Source organism: Lepidochelys kempii, chromosome 10, assembly GCF_965140265.1.
Source record: "Lepidochelys kempii isolate rLepKem1 chromosome 10, rLepKem1.hap2, whole genome shotgun sequence".
Taxonomy (NCBI): Eukaryota; Metazoa; Chordata; order Testudines; family Cheloniidae; genus Lepidochelys; species Lepidochelys kempii.
In genome coordinates, this window is record NC_133265.1 from 16574111 (window position 1) to 16593804 (window position 19694).

General features: G+C 42.1%; 1 protein-coding gene across 3 annotated transcripts in view; it reads right to left on the reverse strand.

The window, feature by feature from the left end:
• EEF2K (eukaryotic elongation factor 2 kinase) overlaps positions 1-14062 on the reverse strand; it is a 44864-nt gene extending 30802 nt beyond the window's left edge. For 2 of the 3 annotated variants that reach the window (XM_073362193.1, XM_073362191.1), the window contains exons 1-2: positions 13829-14062; positions 5461-5785 (exon numbers count right to left, since the gene is read on the reverse strand). In XM_073362193.1, the coding sequence (XP_073218294.1) occupies positions 5461-5706 (246 nt within the window). In that variant the 5' untranslated portion in view covers positions 5707-5785; positions 13829-14062. Of the gene's footprint in view, positions 1-5460; positions 5786-13790 lie in introns of all 3 variants that reach the window. The other variant, XM_073362192.1, reaches the window with a different exon arrangement.
• Positions 14063-19694: the final 5632 nt, after the last annotated feature.

Below are 19694 nucleotides of genomic sequence, written 5' to 3' on the forward strand. Positions count from 1 at the left end.
CATGTTCAGAGCCATAGCATATTTGTACATACAGATCCTGTTAGCTAATTATTAGAGCCCTGCACAGATACAAAATTTGTATCCGGATCGGATCCGTGATCTGCAAACATGGTCTGCCGATATCTGTGGATATCCACTGATTTGCAAGGCTCTACTAGTTACACACGGCCAGAGCATACTTTTTTTGTACGTTGCTGACTGCAAATTTAAAACGTCACAAAACAATGTCTATTGAAGAACAATTTGCACCAAGCATTCTACAATGCCTACTCAGTTTGACCTTCAATACTTGAACCATGTAGCCCACTAATATTACTATTTTCTGTTACTAAACCAATTATATTATAGGCTAGATTTAAAGATCCTGGAAGATGACAGGTACCTCTTGTGAGGTGCCAAGTGACCTCACCTTGTAAGAACTTCAATGGAGGCATTCAGCTCCTTGCAAGATTAAATCCTCAGAATGGAATTTTACATATAATCTTTTGCCTGAAACACCTTGCACTATTCGCAAATGTTGAATCTTCTGGGATGTTGAATCTGCTAGTGGTTTCTGCTTATTCATGGAGACAGATAATTTGTTAGCCCATGTAACTATACAGGATGTGGGAGTGGCTCAACTGAAAGAGCATGAGGGTGTAAGGCGAGCAGTTTTGGGGTAGGAATCTAGTGGCAACCAAGCCTGGGGAGCTGAATTTGATATTATCATCGTTATTGTTAATTACTTTGCTAATAAAGCTAAGCACCCAGAAAGCGTGTGGACTTTGTTTTAGAGCAGGTTGGGAAGGACAACTCTTCATACCTAGCTAGCCTATCAACTAAATGTCATGCTCAGGATCATTTATAGTTCAGTAAATATCTATTTGACCATAAGCTGATTAAACTATCTTCAAATCCCAAGGACAGTATTATTGCCAAAAAAAAAAAAAAAAAATCATGCTTTGTTGAACCATCCTGTTTTCACCACCCAGTGATTTATCACATATAAAATTATATTAATGCAAAATTACAGCTAACATTTTAAATGCATAAAAATCAGGAAATTCAAAGTTATGGTTCCTACAGCAACTTCAGCTGACTTCCTTACCTGTAGACAGTATTTTGTATTACTGCATACAGTGTTTAATGCTTAATGCTTAATGCATACAGTGAAGATGGGTAAAAGTAGAAACTCAAATTCAAACCTTCAGTTTTTGGAGATCAGGGCATTCAATCTGAATCCCTGAATCTGAACCTGTTCTTCTGGTTTTAGTTTCAGGTCAGATCCAGTTTCTTTTTCAGGTGAGGCCAAACTCTTCCAAGAATTGCCATTCCATAAGATTTCAGCAGCAGGGGGTGAGAAGCATAAAATAACAGCTGATCTGGCACTATTTCTGCCATTTTGGATTGAAACCGTTCATAAACAGCCTGCGAGACTTCAGCAATGTCAAACCCAAAACCCAAGCCCTAATCCCATACAAATTTTACTCTGGATGTGGACCTGAACACTAATTCCTGAGCTCATCTGTAATATAAGTAGAATCTTTTAAACTGACACCAGCCTAATGTCCGGATGAAGAGGCCATTAAAAATAGCGTGAAGAGACTTATAAAATGTGCTGAATAAAGTTTATACACATTTCATTTCATCTTCACTTGGCAACTTCTTCATTGACAGACATGAACGAAAAGTCTTTCACCAACTAAATTTCTGGTTAAACACCACTTAACCCAGGGGTGGGCAAACTTTTTGGCCTGAGGGCCACATCGCGGTTCTGAAACTGTATGGAGGGCCAGGTAGGGAAGGCTGTGGCTCCCCAAACAGCCTGGCCCCTGCCCCCTAATTGTCCCCTCCCACTTCCCACCCCCTGACTGCCCCCCTCAGAACCCCTGCTGCTCCTTGTCCCCTGACTGCCCCCTCCCGAGCTCCCCCAGCGCCTACCTGCCCCCCTGGGACCCCACCCCCTATCCAACCCCCCCTGCTCTCTGTCCCCTGACTGCCCCAACCCCTATCCACACCCACGCCCCTGACAGGCCCCTCAACTCCCACGCCTATCCAACCGCCCCGCGCCCCCCCCCCCGGACCTCCTGTCTCTTATCCAACCCCCACACTCTCGGCCCCCTTACCAGGACTGAGAACCAGGACTGGCAGCCGTAAGTAGTATACCGTAAGTAGCACATTTATACGGAGAGCAATTTAATACACTACACTGGCGGCTCTCGCAGCCGTGATGCCCAGCAGGAGCTTGCAGCCGGGGACTAGCCTCCCCAGCTGGGAGCTCAAGGGCCGGGCAGGACAGTACCTCAGGCTGGATGTGGCCCGTAGGCCATAGTTTGCCCACCTCTGACTTAACCACTTGGCACTGAACAAATGGGTCCCCCACTACATGGATTTTATGCTAATTCTGTCTCATTGAAGCACCAGTCATTGAAATTTGCTACCACTGGGTACCGAAGGCTTTGTCTAAACTAGGATTTAAAGGTGTGGGGTTAGGATACGTTAGCTGACATGTGCTAACTAAAACGTGGAAGGGGGGAAGCAGCAGACATGATCTATCTTGATTTTATTAAGGTGTTTGACACAGTTACACGTGATATTTACATGAGAAAATGAGGGAAATGTGGTCTTTATTAAATTACTATAAGGTGAGCGCATAAGTGGTTGAAAGACCATATTCAAAGAGCAGTTATCAATGGTTTGCAGTCAAACTGGAAGGGCATGTCTAATAAGGTCCTGGGTCAGGTGCTTTTCAATATTTTCATTAACAATTTGGATAATGTAGAGGATAATACGCTTCTAAAATTTCTGAATGACACCAAGATGGGAGGGGTTGCAAGCACTTTGGAGGACAGAATCAGAATTCAAAATGATCGTGACAAATTCGAAAACTGGTCTGAAAACAACAAGATAAGATGAAAATCATTAAAGACAAGTGCAAAGTACCACCCCATGGAAAGAAAAATGAAATGGTTGGGATAACTGGCTAGGTGGTTGTATGGCTGAAAAGGAACTGGGGGGTCATGGTGGATCACAAATTTGTACAGGAATTAACAATGTGATGCAGTTGCAAAAAAGGCTAACAACATTCTGTATGTATGACAGGAGGTAATTGTCTCTCTCTATTTGGCACTGGTGAGGCCTCAGCTGGAGTACTCTCTCCTGTTCCAGGCACCCCACTTTAGGAAAGTTGTGGATAAACTAGTGATAATCCAAAGGAAAACAACAAAAATGATAAAATGTTTAGAAAACCTGACCTAGGAGGAAATTTTTAAAAAAACAGGCAAGTTCAGTCTTGAGAAAAGAAAACTGAGGGGGATATCTGATAAATCTTTAAATATGTTAAGGGCTGTTATACACAGGACAGTTCTCAATTGTACTCCACGTCCACTGAAGGAAGGAAAAGAAGTTACGGGCTTAACCTGCAGCAAGGGAAATTTAGGCTAGATATAGGAAAAATTTTCTAACTATAAGTGTAATTAAGCTCTGGAATAGGCTTCCAAAGGAGGTTGTGGGAATCCCCATCATTGGAAGTTTTTAATAACAGGCTGGACAAATACCTGTCAGGGATGGTCTAGGTTTAGTTGGTCCTGACTCCTGTCTCAGTACAGGGAGGTGGATGTAATGGACTCTCGAGGTCCTTTTCAGCCCTTGATTTCTATGATTGTATGTTCTGAAAGTCTACTGTAGATAAGGCAGTGTTTAACCTGTGCTCCCTCCTACGCTTCAACTCCACCAGTTTAAACACACATTAAAATTCTAAGCTGCATTGTCCACACTAGAATTTTAGGTCTTGTCTTCACTAGAAAAAAAAAAAGTAAATTTTTAACATTAACACATGTTAAAATACTAGTACAGACAAGGCAGTTGTAGCTGGTTGAGGTTAACCGTGTTTGTGAGCCGAGGGATTACGTCAAATTGCAAACATGTTAAAAACATCGACACTAGGATTTTAACATGTTGTCATTGGGTGCCCGCCTCTCAAGCGTGCCTTCATAGCCCGAGGTCAATTTGCAGGCAGCTTGCTTCTGTTCCCCTTTCAAGGGGCTTCTTGAGTAGACTCCACATGCAGGCTTTCTGTCCAGTACCGCCCCTCCTTGGGGTCTGGTATTATTAACAAAACAGTTTGAAATAAGAAGTCTCCTCAAGTCCATTTGTCTACCCTCTTATTGGTTACTCTCAGGCCTTTCCTGCCTGTAATCTCACTTGTCCGTAGTCTCATTCTCCAGTCCCAGGCTCGCTCTTGTAGCATACTTGCTCCCAGTAGCCTCTGTATTCCAGTGTGGTCTCCCTGAACATTTTCCCCTCTTCCCACATTCCTGCTGCTCTTTATAGGGAAATCAACTAATCCCAGCTCAGGCAATTACCAATTGCCTCCTTGGTAATTAGGGTAGACTGGCTCCAGGCCTCTACCGCTTAGGGACAAGCCACCCTGTTACACACCTGTTAGCTAATGTGTGTTAAAAATACACCCTTTTTCCTAGTGAACACAAGGTCTTAGAAGGTGTTCGCTAACACTTGTGAACAATACACATTTAAATGCTGGTCTAGACAAAGTCTAAGAAGTGTCCCAATTTAGCAGAGTCCTCAGTTAAATGGAGTACATTAGGAGGGTCTATAACCTGAGGACAGACGACAGTTGTGGTTCTCAAGGCTCTGAACTGTGACACTATCCTCCCTGCCCCATCCCAAGGGCAATCAGGAGGGCAGCTATGGAGACTCTACACCTGCTAGGGAGCCTCCAGATTAGAGGGGTCTCCAGTAGGAGACTTACAGGTGGATTGTGTTCCCTTTGCATTGTCTGATTGGTGCGAAGGGAGCAGAATGGGGCAGAGGATCTGCCCCACAATACGCACTGACTTTGAGGTTGGGGGCAATGTAATATGTTTGGCCCTCATGCGGAAATGGTTGGATACTACTAGAGCACACTGTCTGGGGCTGGTGGTGGAATTTATCGCAAAATTTAACATCAGAGCTCTATTATCAAAATGTAGAGTGCCCACCAGAAGAAACACATCTAAACCCAACTGTCTAAATGATGTTCATTTATGATGTCTCAAAAATTATGATTGGTTTGGTTCAAATAAAGATACTCAACTCAGGCACATTGCTTTGCTTGATATCATTCATGACAGAACATCTAGTCTTACAGCCCAAGTTTTTACATTAATAATATTGCATTAGAGTTACAACAAAAACAGCAAATCCATCTGTTTGGGTTTTTTAAAGCAGCTGAACTACATCAGCTGTGCAGTCTTAGACTCAAACCTGCTCGTGTTCCAGGTATGGAGTTCCCACTGAATTCAAGTGGAGTTTTGTAAGTGAATCAATGACAGGATCAAGTTACTGGCTTAACTGACTTAACTACAAGTCTGAAAAAATAAAAGCTGTAATTTTCATGGAAAACTGTTAGTTACAAGAAATGAAGCAGCTAGAGAGAGAAATGAGATTAGAAGCCTATTTAGGCTTGAGTCCAATGCTTACCTTAAAATTGAATGAGTTTCTAGGAGAAGAGGTAGAACTGTAATGTTCATCTTTTGCTAAGTTGCTGTAATAATTGGCGACTTTGTTGTTTGCAGCCTTGTTAGATACTGGATCATCTGTTATCGGGCAGATGTAATAACTATCCTCATCCTCACTATCAGTATCAGGATAATTTCCAGAGACCGCTTTATTTGACCTGGCATCATCAATACCTTCTATACGAAAGATAAGGTCCTCGTCCGCCATGTTTGTGGGAGGTTGGTTTAATTCGTGCAATGATTAAAGTAGCCAGTATTACAATACGCATTTGAAATGAGGGAAGAACCTGGGAGAGAAAAAGAATGAAATTAAAGAAAATCAAAGGTCCTGTTCTTTTAAAAAAAAAAAAAAAGCATGAAGCCAAAACTTATGCTGGCCAGTATTAGCAAAAATTAGTCAATAATCTGTACATGGGTGTGTAAAATGGGTATCTGGACACCTAAATATGCCTCTCAACACCCAAATGCAGGATCTGAGCTCCCAATTTAGGTACCCAAGTTTAAAATTGTCATAGGATATAGAAAAATTGGCTCAGAATAAGAATAGAAATTTAATATAAAATCTTAGGGACTGCAAATAAATTTGGATTACTCTAGTTTACCTTTAGTAGCATTCTAGGCTCCATTTATCAGCTTCCTTCTTTGAACATATCTACTCTTACTTGTTCAAAAACTTTGGGCCCGATACTACAGTTTTTACTCAGGCAAAACTCACACTAACTTCCCCATAACTCTGTATATTTTGCCCAATCCAAGGACTTCAGGATCAGGCCCTCTGTTTTCCAAAGGCAGCTTTTCCATCAGGGGATTGCGTACAAATGGAAAGCACAGAATAAGATTAGCACAGAATAGGATTAACAGATTCCAGAGAAAGGGGCTACAGAATATTACTGGGAGTGGATGGGGAAGGTGAAACCAGAAAACACTTTCTGTGCCAGGAAGGTTTTGTATTACTCGGCCCCCAGCTCACATGGGCTAGTCAGTCCAAAGTAAATCACTGTGTGTGTGCAGCCAGGATGCCACAAGTGTCCTCTGAAGTGAGGACAAATGAGGCTGTCAGACAGTTGCTGCTGCTCTAGCCATTAAAGTGAATTAAAGGAGTCTAAGTGTGGAGGGAATGCACAGGAGAGTCACACTTCAGTGCTCTTCTCTGGCTTCAATCTCATTCTGATTCCCTTCCCAATAGGGATGCTCTTGCTGTCAGTTCCTGTAACTGAAACTCTCCAGAGAGCTGGCTGGCTTGCTCAGTGCTAGGCCCTTCCCTTTGGATGATCCACCAGAGCCTGGAATTGGCAGCCTTCAAGTAAGAATATTTATTTACATTATTTTTTCTTTCCTCTCTTGATTTTGTTCATTCCCAGCTGGTGACAAAGAGCCTTATCCAAAACTTATTGAAGGCAACAGAAAGGTTCTTGCAGATTTCAGTGGTCTACGGAACAGGTTCAGAGTCTGGGATGACACTAATTCACACATACCAAATGTCTCTATCTGGCAAAGACTGGCCCTGTGTTGAAGCAAAACAGTCAAACTTTTTCCACTCTATCCACCCAAAAAGTTGTCCTAATCCAATTACTTTTAAAGGCCAATTTCTATTTTCTCCCCAGAGCTCAGAGGCTGGTAGACAAAATGGTATATTTTAGCAATCCCTCTTTGTTAGCCACTGTAGGTAGTTTTCAGAGTAACAGCCGTGTTAGTCTGTATTCGCAAAAAGAAAAGGAGTACTTGTGACACCTTAGAGACTAACCAATTTATTTGAGCATGAGCTTTCGTGAGCTACAGCTCACTTCATCGGATGCATACCGTGGCTGTTTCCACGGTATGCATCCGATGAAGTGAGCTGTAGCTCACGAAAGCTCATGCTCAAATAAATTGGTTAGTCTCTAAGGTGCCACAAGTACTCCTTTTCTTTTTGTAGGTAGTTTGTGCATTTTATCATAGAGACATAGGATGGGAAGAGACTTCCTGCCTCACTGAGTCCAGGACCTTGCTATTGCAGGCAACCCTGTCATATAATCACCTTCATAATTTTAATCTGGAGCTTGATAAATTTAAGTAAGTCTCTTTTCCCTACCCCACTCCTATTGGATGGCTGTTCCAGAGCCTCCAGACCTATCTATCACAGTGTTTAGACACAATGCATCAATAGGCACTTCAACCATAAATAATAAATTGAGCTAGTTCTATCAACTCCCTGGTGCTCCCTGCTTCAGGAACCTACTCCATTTGTTCATTATGTGACGAAACCATTAGCATCTAGCTCATATTCCCTAATTCCTGCCCCTGGTTTTGTATTCTTTTCTAATAAACAGGCCTGGGAGACAATTATCAAGCTCTTTTATAGCTAAAGAGAAAATGAAACAAAATGACACCCTGCTGGAAGATCACTATGAAGTCATTTTTGTTTTCTCCCTAGTTCCATGATCTTTCTTCATAACTAAACTCAATGGTCCAAAATCTTTGCAAAACCAAGGAACCTTCCTGAATACTTATCAGGATCCCAAGGGGTATAGCTAGCTTACATAAAATGGCATAGTCTGCAGACCACCCTTAGTCTCCTGGGCACAGATGTAACCCCACTACAGGTATCAGCATGTAATAGGCCATCTTTATCTGAACAGCCTCCACTCAGATTAAGATGGAGCATCACACACTGGCTTAGACTCCACTCCCATGTGAAAGATGGGGTGATGGCAGGATAGATCATAGAACTCTGTCTGTCACACTGAGCCTGGGAGATGCATTTTGGCCACACCTGACTTAATTTTTTTAATATTCCAGTTATTTAATTTCCTCTGCATTGTCTCCATAACAGGAGCTCTGTCTTTTCTAAGGTGAAGAATACAACATGAATCTAATCTACTGTTAATTTTTATTACCTTCTAAGTAGGAAAACTCTGGTTTCAAAGTTTCAGTTACTTCTGCAGAACTGTGTAATAGAGTAACTGACATCACAACAGCACATGCAGAGCTGGAATGCACAGTGATCTACTTCTGCCCACAGTCTGATTATGGATTTGGGGTAAGGGCAGATCATCTCCCATCTTTGCTCTTAATTTAGCCTGTTTTCTGCAAAACCAGGGGTGTTTTGCATGAAGAACAAACTTATTTCAAGCCTACCTCCCCCTTTTTAAAACTTTGCTGCATGTTTTAAGAACACTACCCATCGCAGCACCTGCTCCTCTTCCTAATAAGCTTACACAAATTGTTGATATTCTGAAACAATAGTAAGGCTCTTTAATTATGTCCATCAGAAATTTCAGAGAAGGTAATTATTCTAGAGGAAAATAACTGTCCGTCCCATAATACTTTCCACATGAGCTCTCAGGCTGCAAAAGACTGAAATTGTAACTCTCTCACTGATACACACAGCATAACCTTCAGGAGGAAAGATTTAAAATGCCCTTAAAATTAATATAAAAAGGTCCAAAATGTGGCATATAGCAGTTGGCCTGTGTAAGGAGCAGTGTGAAGCCACACTACCCTTGGGGAGCTCAGCCAGGCACAATTGCTCCTGATGCACCATCCTTTGGGGCTTGTCTACATGGGAAAGTTTTACTAGTTATACCAGAATAATTACACTGATATAGTTATACTGGTATATCATTTTAACTTAGTATTATTCCCTGGATGGATACTCTGATGGCATTTTTCAGTTAGCGCAGACTCCTTCCAAAGTGACATATGCTAAACCAAAAAAAGACCATCTCCTACTGCAATAAGAGTGTCCAAACAAGGAGTGATATCAATAACTGTAGTGGCTTAAATTCACACCTTAGCTTACACTGGTATAACTTTCCTGAATAGACAACATTTAATCTAGTATGTATTAGGCATGTCACAATCCAGCCTGAAATGAAGTGTCTTTCCAAATGAAAATAAGAGAGAGAGACTGATTTTTGGAAAGTGCAGAGAATCCTGCCATATTTTCATTCATTTTAAAAGTGCAGACAAATGTAGACAATAATTTAGTCAACAGCAATTGGAATAGGTCAAAAATCAGAGCACTCTTTAACAAAGTATCCTTTGTTAATTTAATTCATCACTGTGACATGGTCACTCTCCCCATTTAACTCCTATGTTCTCGACTTCCTTACAATTCCCTGCTATAACGTGGAGACGTTTCCTGAAAAATTGGCCACAATCAGCACTGAATCATTCTCTCCGTTATTAACTGCATTAGTTCAGCAATCCAGGCCCTTGCAAACAGTGGGGATAGAGGATGACACAAGGTAGCACTGAGTTCCAAAGTTATAAAAAAGCAGGTACAATCTGATCCATCACTCTTGGGACTAGGAATCAACCTGCTACAAATCTTCCTGTTCTGACATACTAAAGCACTTCACCATCTGATTTCACATAGGTCAGTCACTGACTAAAATTACAATTGGTCTACTTCTATTGCAAGCTATACTGCATGTATCTCAGTTAAAAATATTCCGCAACTAGTTTATTACAGCTCATTTAATGGGACTAGTAAAATGAAATAAAAATATGACACTTCCTCAGTTTTTAAAAAACTTTGGTAAGTGATTGTTAACATTTTAAAAGGGACAGAACAAGTAGGAGCTGGATCTTACTGTACTCACTACTAACAGAACAGTGCAGAAATCAAAAATTCAGCAACACGATGCAATAACATCACATGTTTATATTAAAATTAGTTAATCCTTTTCTTATAATTCCAGAACGAGTCAGAGCAAGTGTCTCTCAGAGGCTTTCTATACATATAACTGCTTCCAGAGCAAATAATAATGGACATCATGTGCACATCAAAAAGAGAAGCTATGTGTGGACTCTTGTCTTACTATAACTTCACATATCCAATTACATCAATTCTAGAGAAACTGTATGTGGACGGCTGAACACTGGAGCCCTCAGAGCTGCGTTACCCACTAGAGCAATAGTGGAACAATGGGAAGCATGTTTCCTGAGGCTCAGGTTCCACCCACAGCAAGGGGTGGAGATTTTCATGCTTATCTTCCTTGAGAGACTATTAATGATGATTCAGCAGAACTCAAACAGATACATTGTTATTAATTCAGCTCCATGTTGGGATAGCTGTGGATTTCACACTCTTAGGTGTAGAAGCAATGCACCAGGCAGGTTTTACTGCCCTTGATGATACCCTGATGATTTTCCATGTTTTCCTGGCTTTACGCCCCCCTCACCCTCCACATACGCACTCTTGAAGTCCCATATTAGAAGACTCTTTTCAAAGCCCACTGACTCCAGTCCTCAATAAGCCTGAAAGGGTCATTCACGCTTCTGAGCAATGTGAGGTACTCAGCCCAGGCTGCTTGTGTCTCTAGAATGACAGAATGAGACCTGGGATCCCTCATGGGAGCGCAGGGACACCTCTCGGGGTGATATTGTGTCTACTCACTAGCTGCAGTAGCGTGCCAGTTCCAAGAGTCTATAAGGGCCAACCAAATATAGCTTCTAAAACAGAGAAATTGACATTTCAGGCCTGGTGTCACAGGGGCAGCTCCATTGCACCTGTTTCTGCTAAGGCTGAATTTGGCCCATCAGATATATTTGTTGCCCAGCAACCCCAGATTAGGAACATGCCCCTCATTATACACGATCAGATTTCCTCCTGATATGCCAGTTTGTCTCCCCCTCTCAACTTCCTGCCTTTTTTTTCCAATACTGCTTCTAAACTTAAAACAGATTCCCCCTTCCCATGAGCTAAGAGACTTCCTGGCCTCAGTGAAATTAACAGGAGTTTTTTCCACTGACTTTAATGGGGCCAGGATTTCACCCCTAGTTCCTGCTCTACCCTAGCTCTCATCCGGTCTCAAACTGTCCTCCCAAGCGAAACTGACAAAGTTGATGCCCAAGATGCAAAGATCTGGAACAGTGCAAAACAAGCTTCCAAATGTTCACAAGGGGATTAGCTGAGTTTAAACAAATATTTGTTGGTAAATTTGTCAGTGTGAATTTTGGCAGACTCTTCCAGCATAGGCTGAAAGGACACTGGGCAGGCAAATGAGCAGCTTGTTCTATGCACATTTAGAAGGCAGAGGTGAAATACACAAAGTAACTTCCCTCATCTTCTTCCATAGCTGGAAGCCCCTTGGGTACTAGAGTAATGAAAGTGACAGTGGTTTGCACTTACACCATGTGGTGCTTTATTCATTCAAAATGCTTCATAAACATTAGGTAAAAAATCCTTAAAACACACCTGAGTTACGTATTCCATTTTACAGACCTGGTAAGCAAGACACAGGGAACAGAGATTATCAGACACCTGAGGGATTTAGATGCCAAATTTCCCATTTATTTTCATGGGAACTGCAAGTCCAAATCCTTTAGGCAGTTTTGAAAACTCTCCTAGGGGAGTTACAGCCAACATTTTCAAAACCTGATACTGATTTTGGGTTGAAGCTGCTCTTCAGCTCCAAGTCCCCTTTGCTCACACAGCCAGTAAGAGCCACAAGGCTCCATGGCTGGCAGAGCCCTCGGGGAGCCCTCCTGGCACACAGCCCCAAGCTAGCTCTCTCCCTGCACACAGCCTTGACCTACCCCTCTCTCTGCCTGCTGAGCTACCCCACTGCCCACACACAGCCCCTAGCTACTCCTCTCCCTGAGCTACCCCCCTCCCACACACAGTCCCTAACTACCCCGTCCCTGCCCGCTGAGCTATCGCACTGCCCGCACACAGCCCCTAACTACCCCTCTCCCTTCCCCCTGAGCTACCCCCCTGCCTGCACATAGCCCCTAGGTACCCCCTCCCTTCACTCTGAGCTGCCCCCCTACCCACACACAGCCCCTAGCTACCCCTCTTCCTTCACCCTGAGCTACCCCCCCGCCCACACACAGCCACTAGCTACCCCTCTCCCTGAGCTACCTCCCTGCCCACACACGGCCCCTAACTATCCCCTCTCCCTGCCCCCTGAGCTACTCCACTGCCCACACACAGCCCCTAGCCACCCCTCTCCCTTCATCCCGAGCTATCCCCCTGCCCGCACACAGCCCCTAGCTACCCCTCTCCCTGAGCTATCCCCCTGCCCGCACACAGCCCCTATCTAGCCCTCTCCCTGCCCCCTGAGCTACTGCCCTGTCCGCACACAGCGCCTAGCTACTTCTCTCCCTGCATCCTGAACTACCCCCTCCCTGCATTGTTATGTTTCCTTCTAAAAAGTAGATCACAACTTTTAAGTGTGCTTTTCAATTAGATTCCAGATATTGTATTATTAGGTTTAAACTGAATTATATCTGTTCATTATTGTCTGTAATTCTACCCATCCTTTTTCATTTAAAAAAAATCTTATCATTCTATGTACACCAAAATCTGAACTGTTTAGTGGCATTTTCTTTTTGTGACATTTTGGTACAGTAATACAGCAAGAGTTTAATAATTTCACTGTGCATACAGCACTCTTCCCCCTTGTGCAAGACAAAGTGTCACATCTCTACGTTGGCAATAAATCTATGTGTCAATGGGAATTTTTTCCCCTCCATCTGTTTGATTTCCCCCCCTCCATACTGTATTCCTTTGGCTATTTGAATAAAGCAGCATGCACGCTGTTGAGAAGGAAATCTGCTGATTAGTACATTTTAGGGTCATTACATCAACAATCTACAGTCAAAACAGTCTGGTAACATCTCATCCTCTACTCTGAAACAGGCAAAAAGCTCCTTGTGAAAAAACTGTCATCGGAAATACACTTTTACAAAGAGCAAATTACCACTCCCTGATCACTGACAAATTTAACCCCACCCCAACCCACAACAGGCCTTTAATTTCATTAGCCATCAGACGTTTATGAACTTTACATCTGTCTATATAACCCCCCCACCCCCTGCCTTCTACAGTAACAGGCAGCCCTTGTAAAAACATTACAGTATAGTATTGGCCTCTGTAAAAAGGAAAGATATAGTATTCTACAGTAATGGTCCTGGTCTAAATACTACAACATATCTGCCAACATTCAAAAGCTGTAAACTGGGGGCATTTACAGAGAAAAACCTTTTAGTGCCATCATGGGAAATTTTTGCAAGGATCGAGTGGGGAAAAAAATAATACTCTAGTATGCCGAATAAGAGCAATCAATTACTACCAAAAATGGGTGTTGACAATACAAATGTGTCCATGTGTAATGTGCCACACTGAGCGCTAGAGCGGGCACGCAGACTGAGCAGGATTTCAGGCCGAGCCGTTTGCCAGCCCTGCCCAGCGAAGCAGCCTCCTGACCCCTTCCCACCGTGCACGGAGAAGATATGCCGCTAACCGGGGAGCCCGGCAAAACCAAGGTGCAGAAGCGGGCTCCATTGCAGAGCCTGGCCTACCTTGTGCAGACGGACACACGGTGGAATGCCTGGCCTACCTTGTGCAGACACGCGCGGCTCCCGGAGCAGCAGGCCAGGAAGCAGGGCTCTCTCCCCGCCGCAGCTGCACACAAACTCCGACGAGCGCTTCCCTCCGAGGGTCGCGCGCCAGCTGCTTCCCCGGGGGAGCGCACGCGGACAGCTCGCCTCTCGCCTCGGAATCAGCCCCCTCTCGCTCTCCCTCCCCAGTCCCCGCGGAGGCTGGCTGGCTGAACCCTCCCTCCACGGGCTGGCGGAGGGCGGTACTGCAGCAGGCAGGCAGGCATGGTGCGTGTCTGCCTCACGCACAGCGGCTCTCTGCACGGCGGCGAGAAGCTACAGCCTGCAGGGAGTGTGAGCTCCCCAGAGCCTTGCAACAACTCTCCCGCCCCCCCTCCCCCATGCCCTCCGCTTGTTGCCGCTGGCATCGGCCCAGCCTCAGCACCCACTGCTTACGATTGGGGGGGGGTCTCCTGAGTGTTGAAACTAGAGTGTGGCACCCAGGAAACATGATCCCTCCCACCTGGTCTCGTGTTTGGAGGGACTACTTGGGGACACATGAAAGACAGGGCTTTGGGACCCCCAAACTCACAGTATGCCTCCTCCACTCCAGCCAGCAGAATAGTGGGGGGTGGGGCGGGTCATCAGCCGTTGAAGCGACTGCAGGACCCCCAAGAGTCTTTTCCTTCTCATTTTTTAATTTTCTTTCCTGGGGATAGTGCTACTGAAAGGTACCAGACAGTTATTGGAGACCTACTCACAAGGCCCAGAGTTCAAAGGACACATTGTGTCCCACCCCTGTTCTGAAGGGAACACCCAAGATAAAGGGGTTAGAATGATCAGTTACATGCCCACTGTTTATCTTATCTAGCTGCACAAGGGTTTACACTCTTTTTACATTAACAAATTTATTTGAGCATAAGCTTTCCTGAGCTACAGCTGTAGCTCACGAAAGCTTATGCTCAAATAAATTGGTTAGTCTCTAAGGTGCCACAAGTATTCCTTTTCTTTTTGCGAATGCAGACTAACACGGCTGCTCCTCTGAAACCACTGGTTACATTATTAACCATAATGGGAGCTACACACAGATATTTTACACTATAGAATATTCACATATGTCCTTAGGTGTATGTTACTGCCACTGAGGTAAATGAGAGTTCTGTTTGATCTGGCGGCCTCTTCACAAACAAGTAATATAGGTTACATATTTTCTAGCCTATAGTTTGACTTTGCATAATGGTTCACTTGGTGAGTCTGCAAGATATTACTGCCCAGATGCAAAAAACAATGCACAACAGTACATGCTGTTTAAAAGCAACATTTTGCCATAAATGTTCCTGAAGAGCATTGTAAACAGTATAGAAGGGGGGAAGGAAAAAAATCCAAAACATCTACTTTAATGTTAGTCACCAGTCACAATAGCCACTCAAAAATCAGGTAGGAATACACTGTAATTGTAACAGTAATGAAAAGGAAGGTCATGTGCTTACATAAGGATGTTTCTAATGTGGCAGTTTCAAAAAGCTTCACTTTTTGCTTTGACTAAACCCAACAGAAAAGTATAAGTTACTCTTGACAATGAACTGAGAGACGCAAAGTAAATCCTTGTATGCAATATTAAAATAACAATATTATTTCATATATAAATATATACAAACATTTATATTCCTGGAATATTGCAGATGAATTCTTACCTGAATTGGAGTCAGTGAAATTATGTATTAATTCTCTTTACCCACTTTACTTGCAAGAACACATCGGAGAAAAAACAAATAGACACAAAAGTCAGTGAAATGCAATACAGTCTACAGAGATCAGTGTCCAGAAAATATTTTCCTTTATATCTCAAATTCAACAGCTGTTTAAACAAAGTAGGCAGATTTATTCCCTGTGGCCAATTCTTGTACAGATTGGTTTTGTGGAAGAAAGTCCTAAGTAATGACAGACATGAATAATAATATTGGTATATTTTAACATAGCACTCTTCAAAATATTGCAATCCAATTTGCTGGACACAGAAGATAATTTCCACTAGTGGAATGTTCCTGTAGCTTCCTATTCTAAATAGCATCCAGCAGGTATAATCGTGTAATGCAGTAAATAACTAATTAATTACAGCAGATGGCAGATCTACTGCCCTGATCCTTTGCATGTGAATTTCTGTGTGAGCCAATTTCACTTGATTCAATTAAGATTTCATCACTGTTGTGCTTGTTTCTGTCCATTAGTTACCTATATTAGTCAATTAAGAGAGTTTACATGCTATGAAACAGTTTCAAATTTAAAAAACACAATTCTTATAAACACAGGGCAAAATATTATTGCTTATTTTCAGAAGTTAAAAATATTATATGCTACTTTAACCATGTACATTCCACACATTTGTATGAAAAGGATGTGTGAAAAAGGACCAGATTGATAACTAATCATTTGTTCACAAAAAGTCATCATTTTGCTGCCTGTGTGTGGAGTTGTAATCCCCCTTCGCAAAGACTAGAGCTGGGAATGATTTATGCCAGTGCCTATGTTAAGCCTCTGAACGTGCCTCCAGGGAAAAATCAGTGTTCCCAGAATTCTGAGATGATTCCAGTCCCAACTGTATGCTTATGTGATTAATAAAATTACTGTGCCTTCTCTGTAATCAACATGATTTCTGAATGCAGCAACCATCATAATCTCTCTTTTTTTTCTAACCATTTCTAACATGCCCTTTACCACGGTTTCTCAGCACCAGAATACAAAGTTACTAATTGCACTACTTTTTGTCTGTAAAAATGACTTTGCTCTCCCTATCTTTAGTTCAATTTCTAAAATGTTATGTGTGTGTGTGCTTTTTAATTTAATCCATCCAAGAGAAATGATACAAGGTTATGCACTCTAAATAAAGTTGCAAAACAGTCTCTATTATAACCCCCAGTACATGCTCACTCATAACCTTCTAAAACATTCGCTTGCTGGGCTGAAATTTTCCATGTTTGGTCACTGTCCAAAGCTGAATTTTGTGGAATGTTTGAGCAAAATCCCATTTATGAGTTGTGGGCCAATGAAAAAAATGCTATTTTCTCCCTGTAAACAAATTCTGGCTTCATTATATTCAGTTGGCATCTGCTAAGGGTCAGATTCTGCAACCCTTACTCATGCTGAGCATTTACTCATATGAGTAATCTTAATAGGCATTACATATCCTGAGTAAGTTACAGAATCAGTCCTTACTGACTTTTGTGATGTCATGTGCAGATGGGGAGAACTGCACAATATCTGTTCTCTGACAGTCCCAGCAGCTGAGTTGACAGAGACAGCACTTGCTGTTCTAATGGTACTGCTGAGACTAATATTTCATTGCAGTATGCAGCGCAGTATCCTCCCCGCAAACACAAATTAAAAAAACCCTACCTTAACTGGGGGACGGGGGTGGAATGTGTGTGTGTATGTCTTGGGGGAAATGGATTTTCTGATTTCAGGATCCCTGCAATTTTGGCTGCAGAGTATGCCTTTTCATATAAAAAGCCAAAAGCAGCAGCAGCTAGATTGTGCCATTAATTGATGCAACCCCCTTACAGCCTCTGGCAATCTCATTTCATGCAGAGCACAACCTTTCATTAAAGCAGAAAAATTTCCAGCACTTCTTGTTTGTGAAGAAAATCTTCTGAAGCCCACCTCACACTATGCTGCGTCTGTGACTTTGTAACAATGTAGAGACCCAGACACCTTAATCACTTACTAGTTAGGCCTTCTGCCATTATAGCCATTGTTTGGATAGCCACAGCACAGCTTCTACTCTGCTACAGAAGCATAGCTGTATATATGCCTTCTGGAAAAACTTGAAGAACAATCCCATAATGCTGGGGAATGAGTGACTAGAGGACATATACTGAGAACAGCACCAGCAGCTTGTTCAGCAATGCACTCTGGGATGTTCTACTGTAGAGGGCTCAGATGAAGGAGGATTTGTCAAATTGATTATAGAGGCACAGTTGTAGGAAAAATATGCTGTCCTCATTGCAATAAAAATAACGTGCTATGGTTACATTATGCCAGCCTAGACCATTGGCAAGGATGAAACAATTAATAACTGAATGTTGGACACAGCCATGTTTAGAGACACCCATGCTAGTAACTGGTTACAAATTTCTTTAAATATATAGTGTGGCTATAGCCTGAATGTGACCCAATGCAGGATATATTCCTGAGACTGCAGACAATCTGAAATAATAGGTCCATGAGAAGAGTGAACTAGGCCACCGTTTCCTCAATCTTTTCAGCTTGGTAACTGCTTATTCAAAGTAAACTGTTGTGATCTCTTTACAGTTATTATAAAAGTAATAGTAAAAATGTATGCTACAACTACTATATTTAACCTCACAAACACTGAATGTTTTGGCCTCCCCAAAGTAACGTCGGACATTTTATATTTTTTGCTTTAGAATGGTAATAAAATTGCCAGGGCCAAACAACCCCCTTTATAGTCTTTCGTGCCTCCTGGAAGGGGTGGGGAAGTTGCAACTCTCAGTTGATAAACACTGTCCTGATATGACCAATTTCTCTCCAACGCTCTCCAGAATAGAGCAACAGCTTAGCCTTCCTTTTGCATGAAGAGGAGAACATCTCTTCATGGATGGATGCATGGATCTTGGGGGACAATCCAACCTAACTGTAGCAGCAAAATACAAAATTCACCCTTCCTCTCACCCCATTCTCCTTAATGAGGTGTGAATTTTGAATACTAATGAGGACACTTTAAAAATAAAATATCAATGCTTAGTAAAATTAGAATTTAAAGGATATCACTCAAATTTGTTTAGTGAAAGTCTGAACAATTAAAATACTCAAAAGTCAAAAACGCAAAAATTAAGTAGCTTTAACTTACCCATGTTGCACACATATGCAGTATTTTTTATTCTTGGTTTTCAGTTTCAATGTCTTAATATGTTATTAGAAAACAATTTTTTCTACTTAGCTTTGCCTTTAATTTATTTGATTCTTTCTTGAGAACATTTGAAATTAATTTCTAGTGGCAGCCTAGCAAATTAATGTCATGAAAGTCTAACATATTAACTCCTTGATCTAATATGTTTAGCAATGCAAACACAACTTGCTATTTTCCAGTGACTGTGAAAGCTGTAGAAATCCAGTGTGTTAAGAGTGAAATTAGGTTTTGTTGAGAAACTGGTTTCTAAGAGGGCAGCATTTTTTACTCATTAAAAAGGAAAACACCTTGCAGACAGTATCAAACTTGTAGAGCAATTTCAAACTACATTCTTTAAAAAATTCCAGGCATGAAATTACCATCCTGTCCTTAAGGATGTGTCCATCAATTTTTCTAAGCAAAACATGCTGGTCCATAAATCTCACTTGATTAATAGGAAAAGCAAAGCATATAACTTCACTTGGTATTCATTTTTCTCTCTCTCACTCTCTTTCACACCACATTCATTTATGCATTTAACGTAGTGGAATTCAGACACTGAGAATACAGACAGATGGTATAGGGATACAGAGAGCTGGTATAATCTATATCCATTTAATGTTCTAAAACTATGGCATTTAGTTACAGAGTTAATTGTTTACCCCCCTAACCACAAAAGAATAGTTGTATCAATTCCTACTGGCATCACAGCAATCACAAAGGTACAACTGCCCATGTTATGGAAACTGAAACTTCCATCCACAAACCACATTCAGCTCTGGTTATATTTGGCAAAACTCTTACTGAAGTCAATGGGAGATGTATCTGCTTACATAGTGGCTAAATTGGCTCCCCAGGTGAAGATAATAACTGGTGAGGTGCCACAAAATGTCAGATCTTGTTCTGTATAAAACACAGCAGTTAACGCTACCATTTTAATAGGTTCCAATCTGCATGGTTGCTCCAAGGCTTTAGTTGGA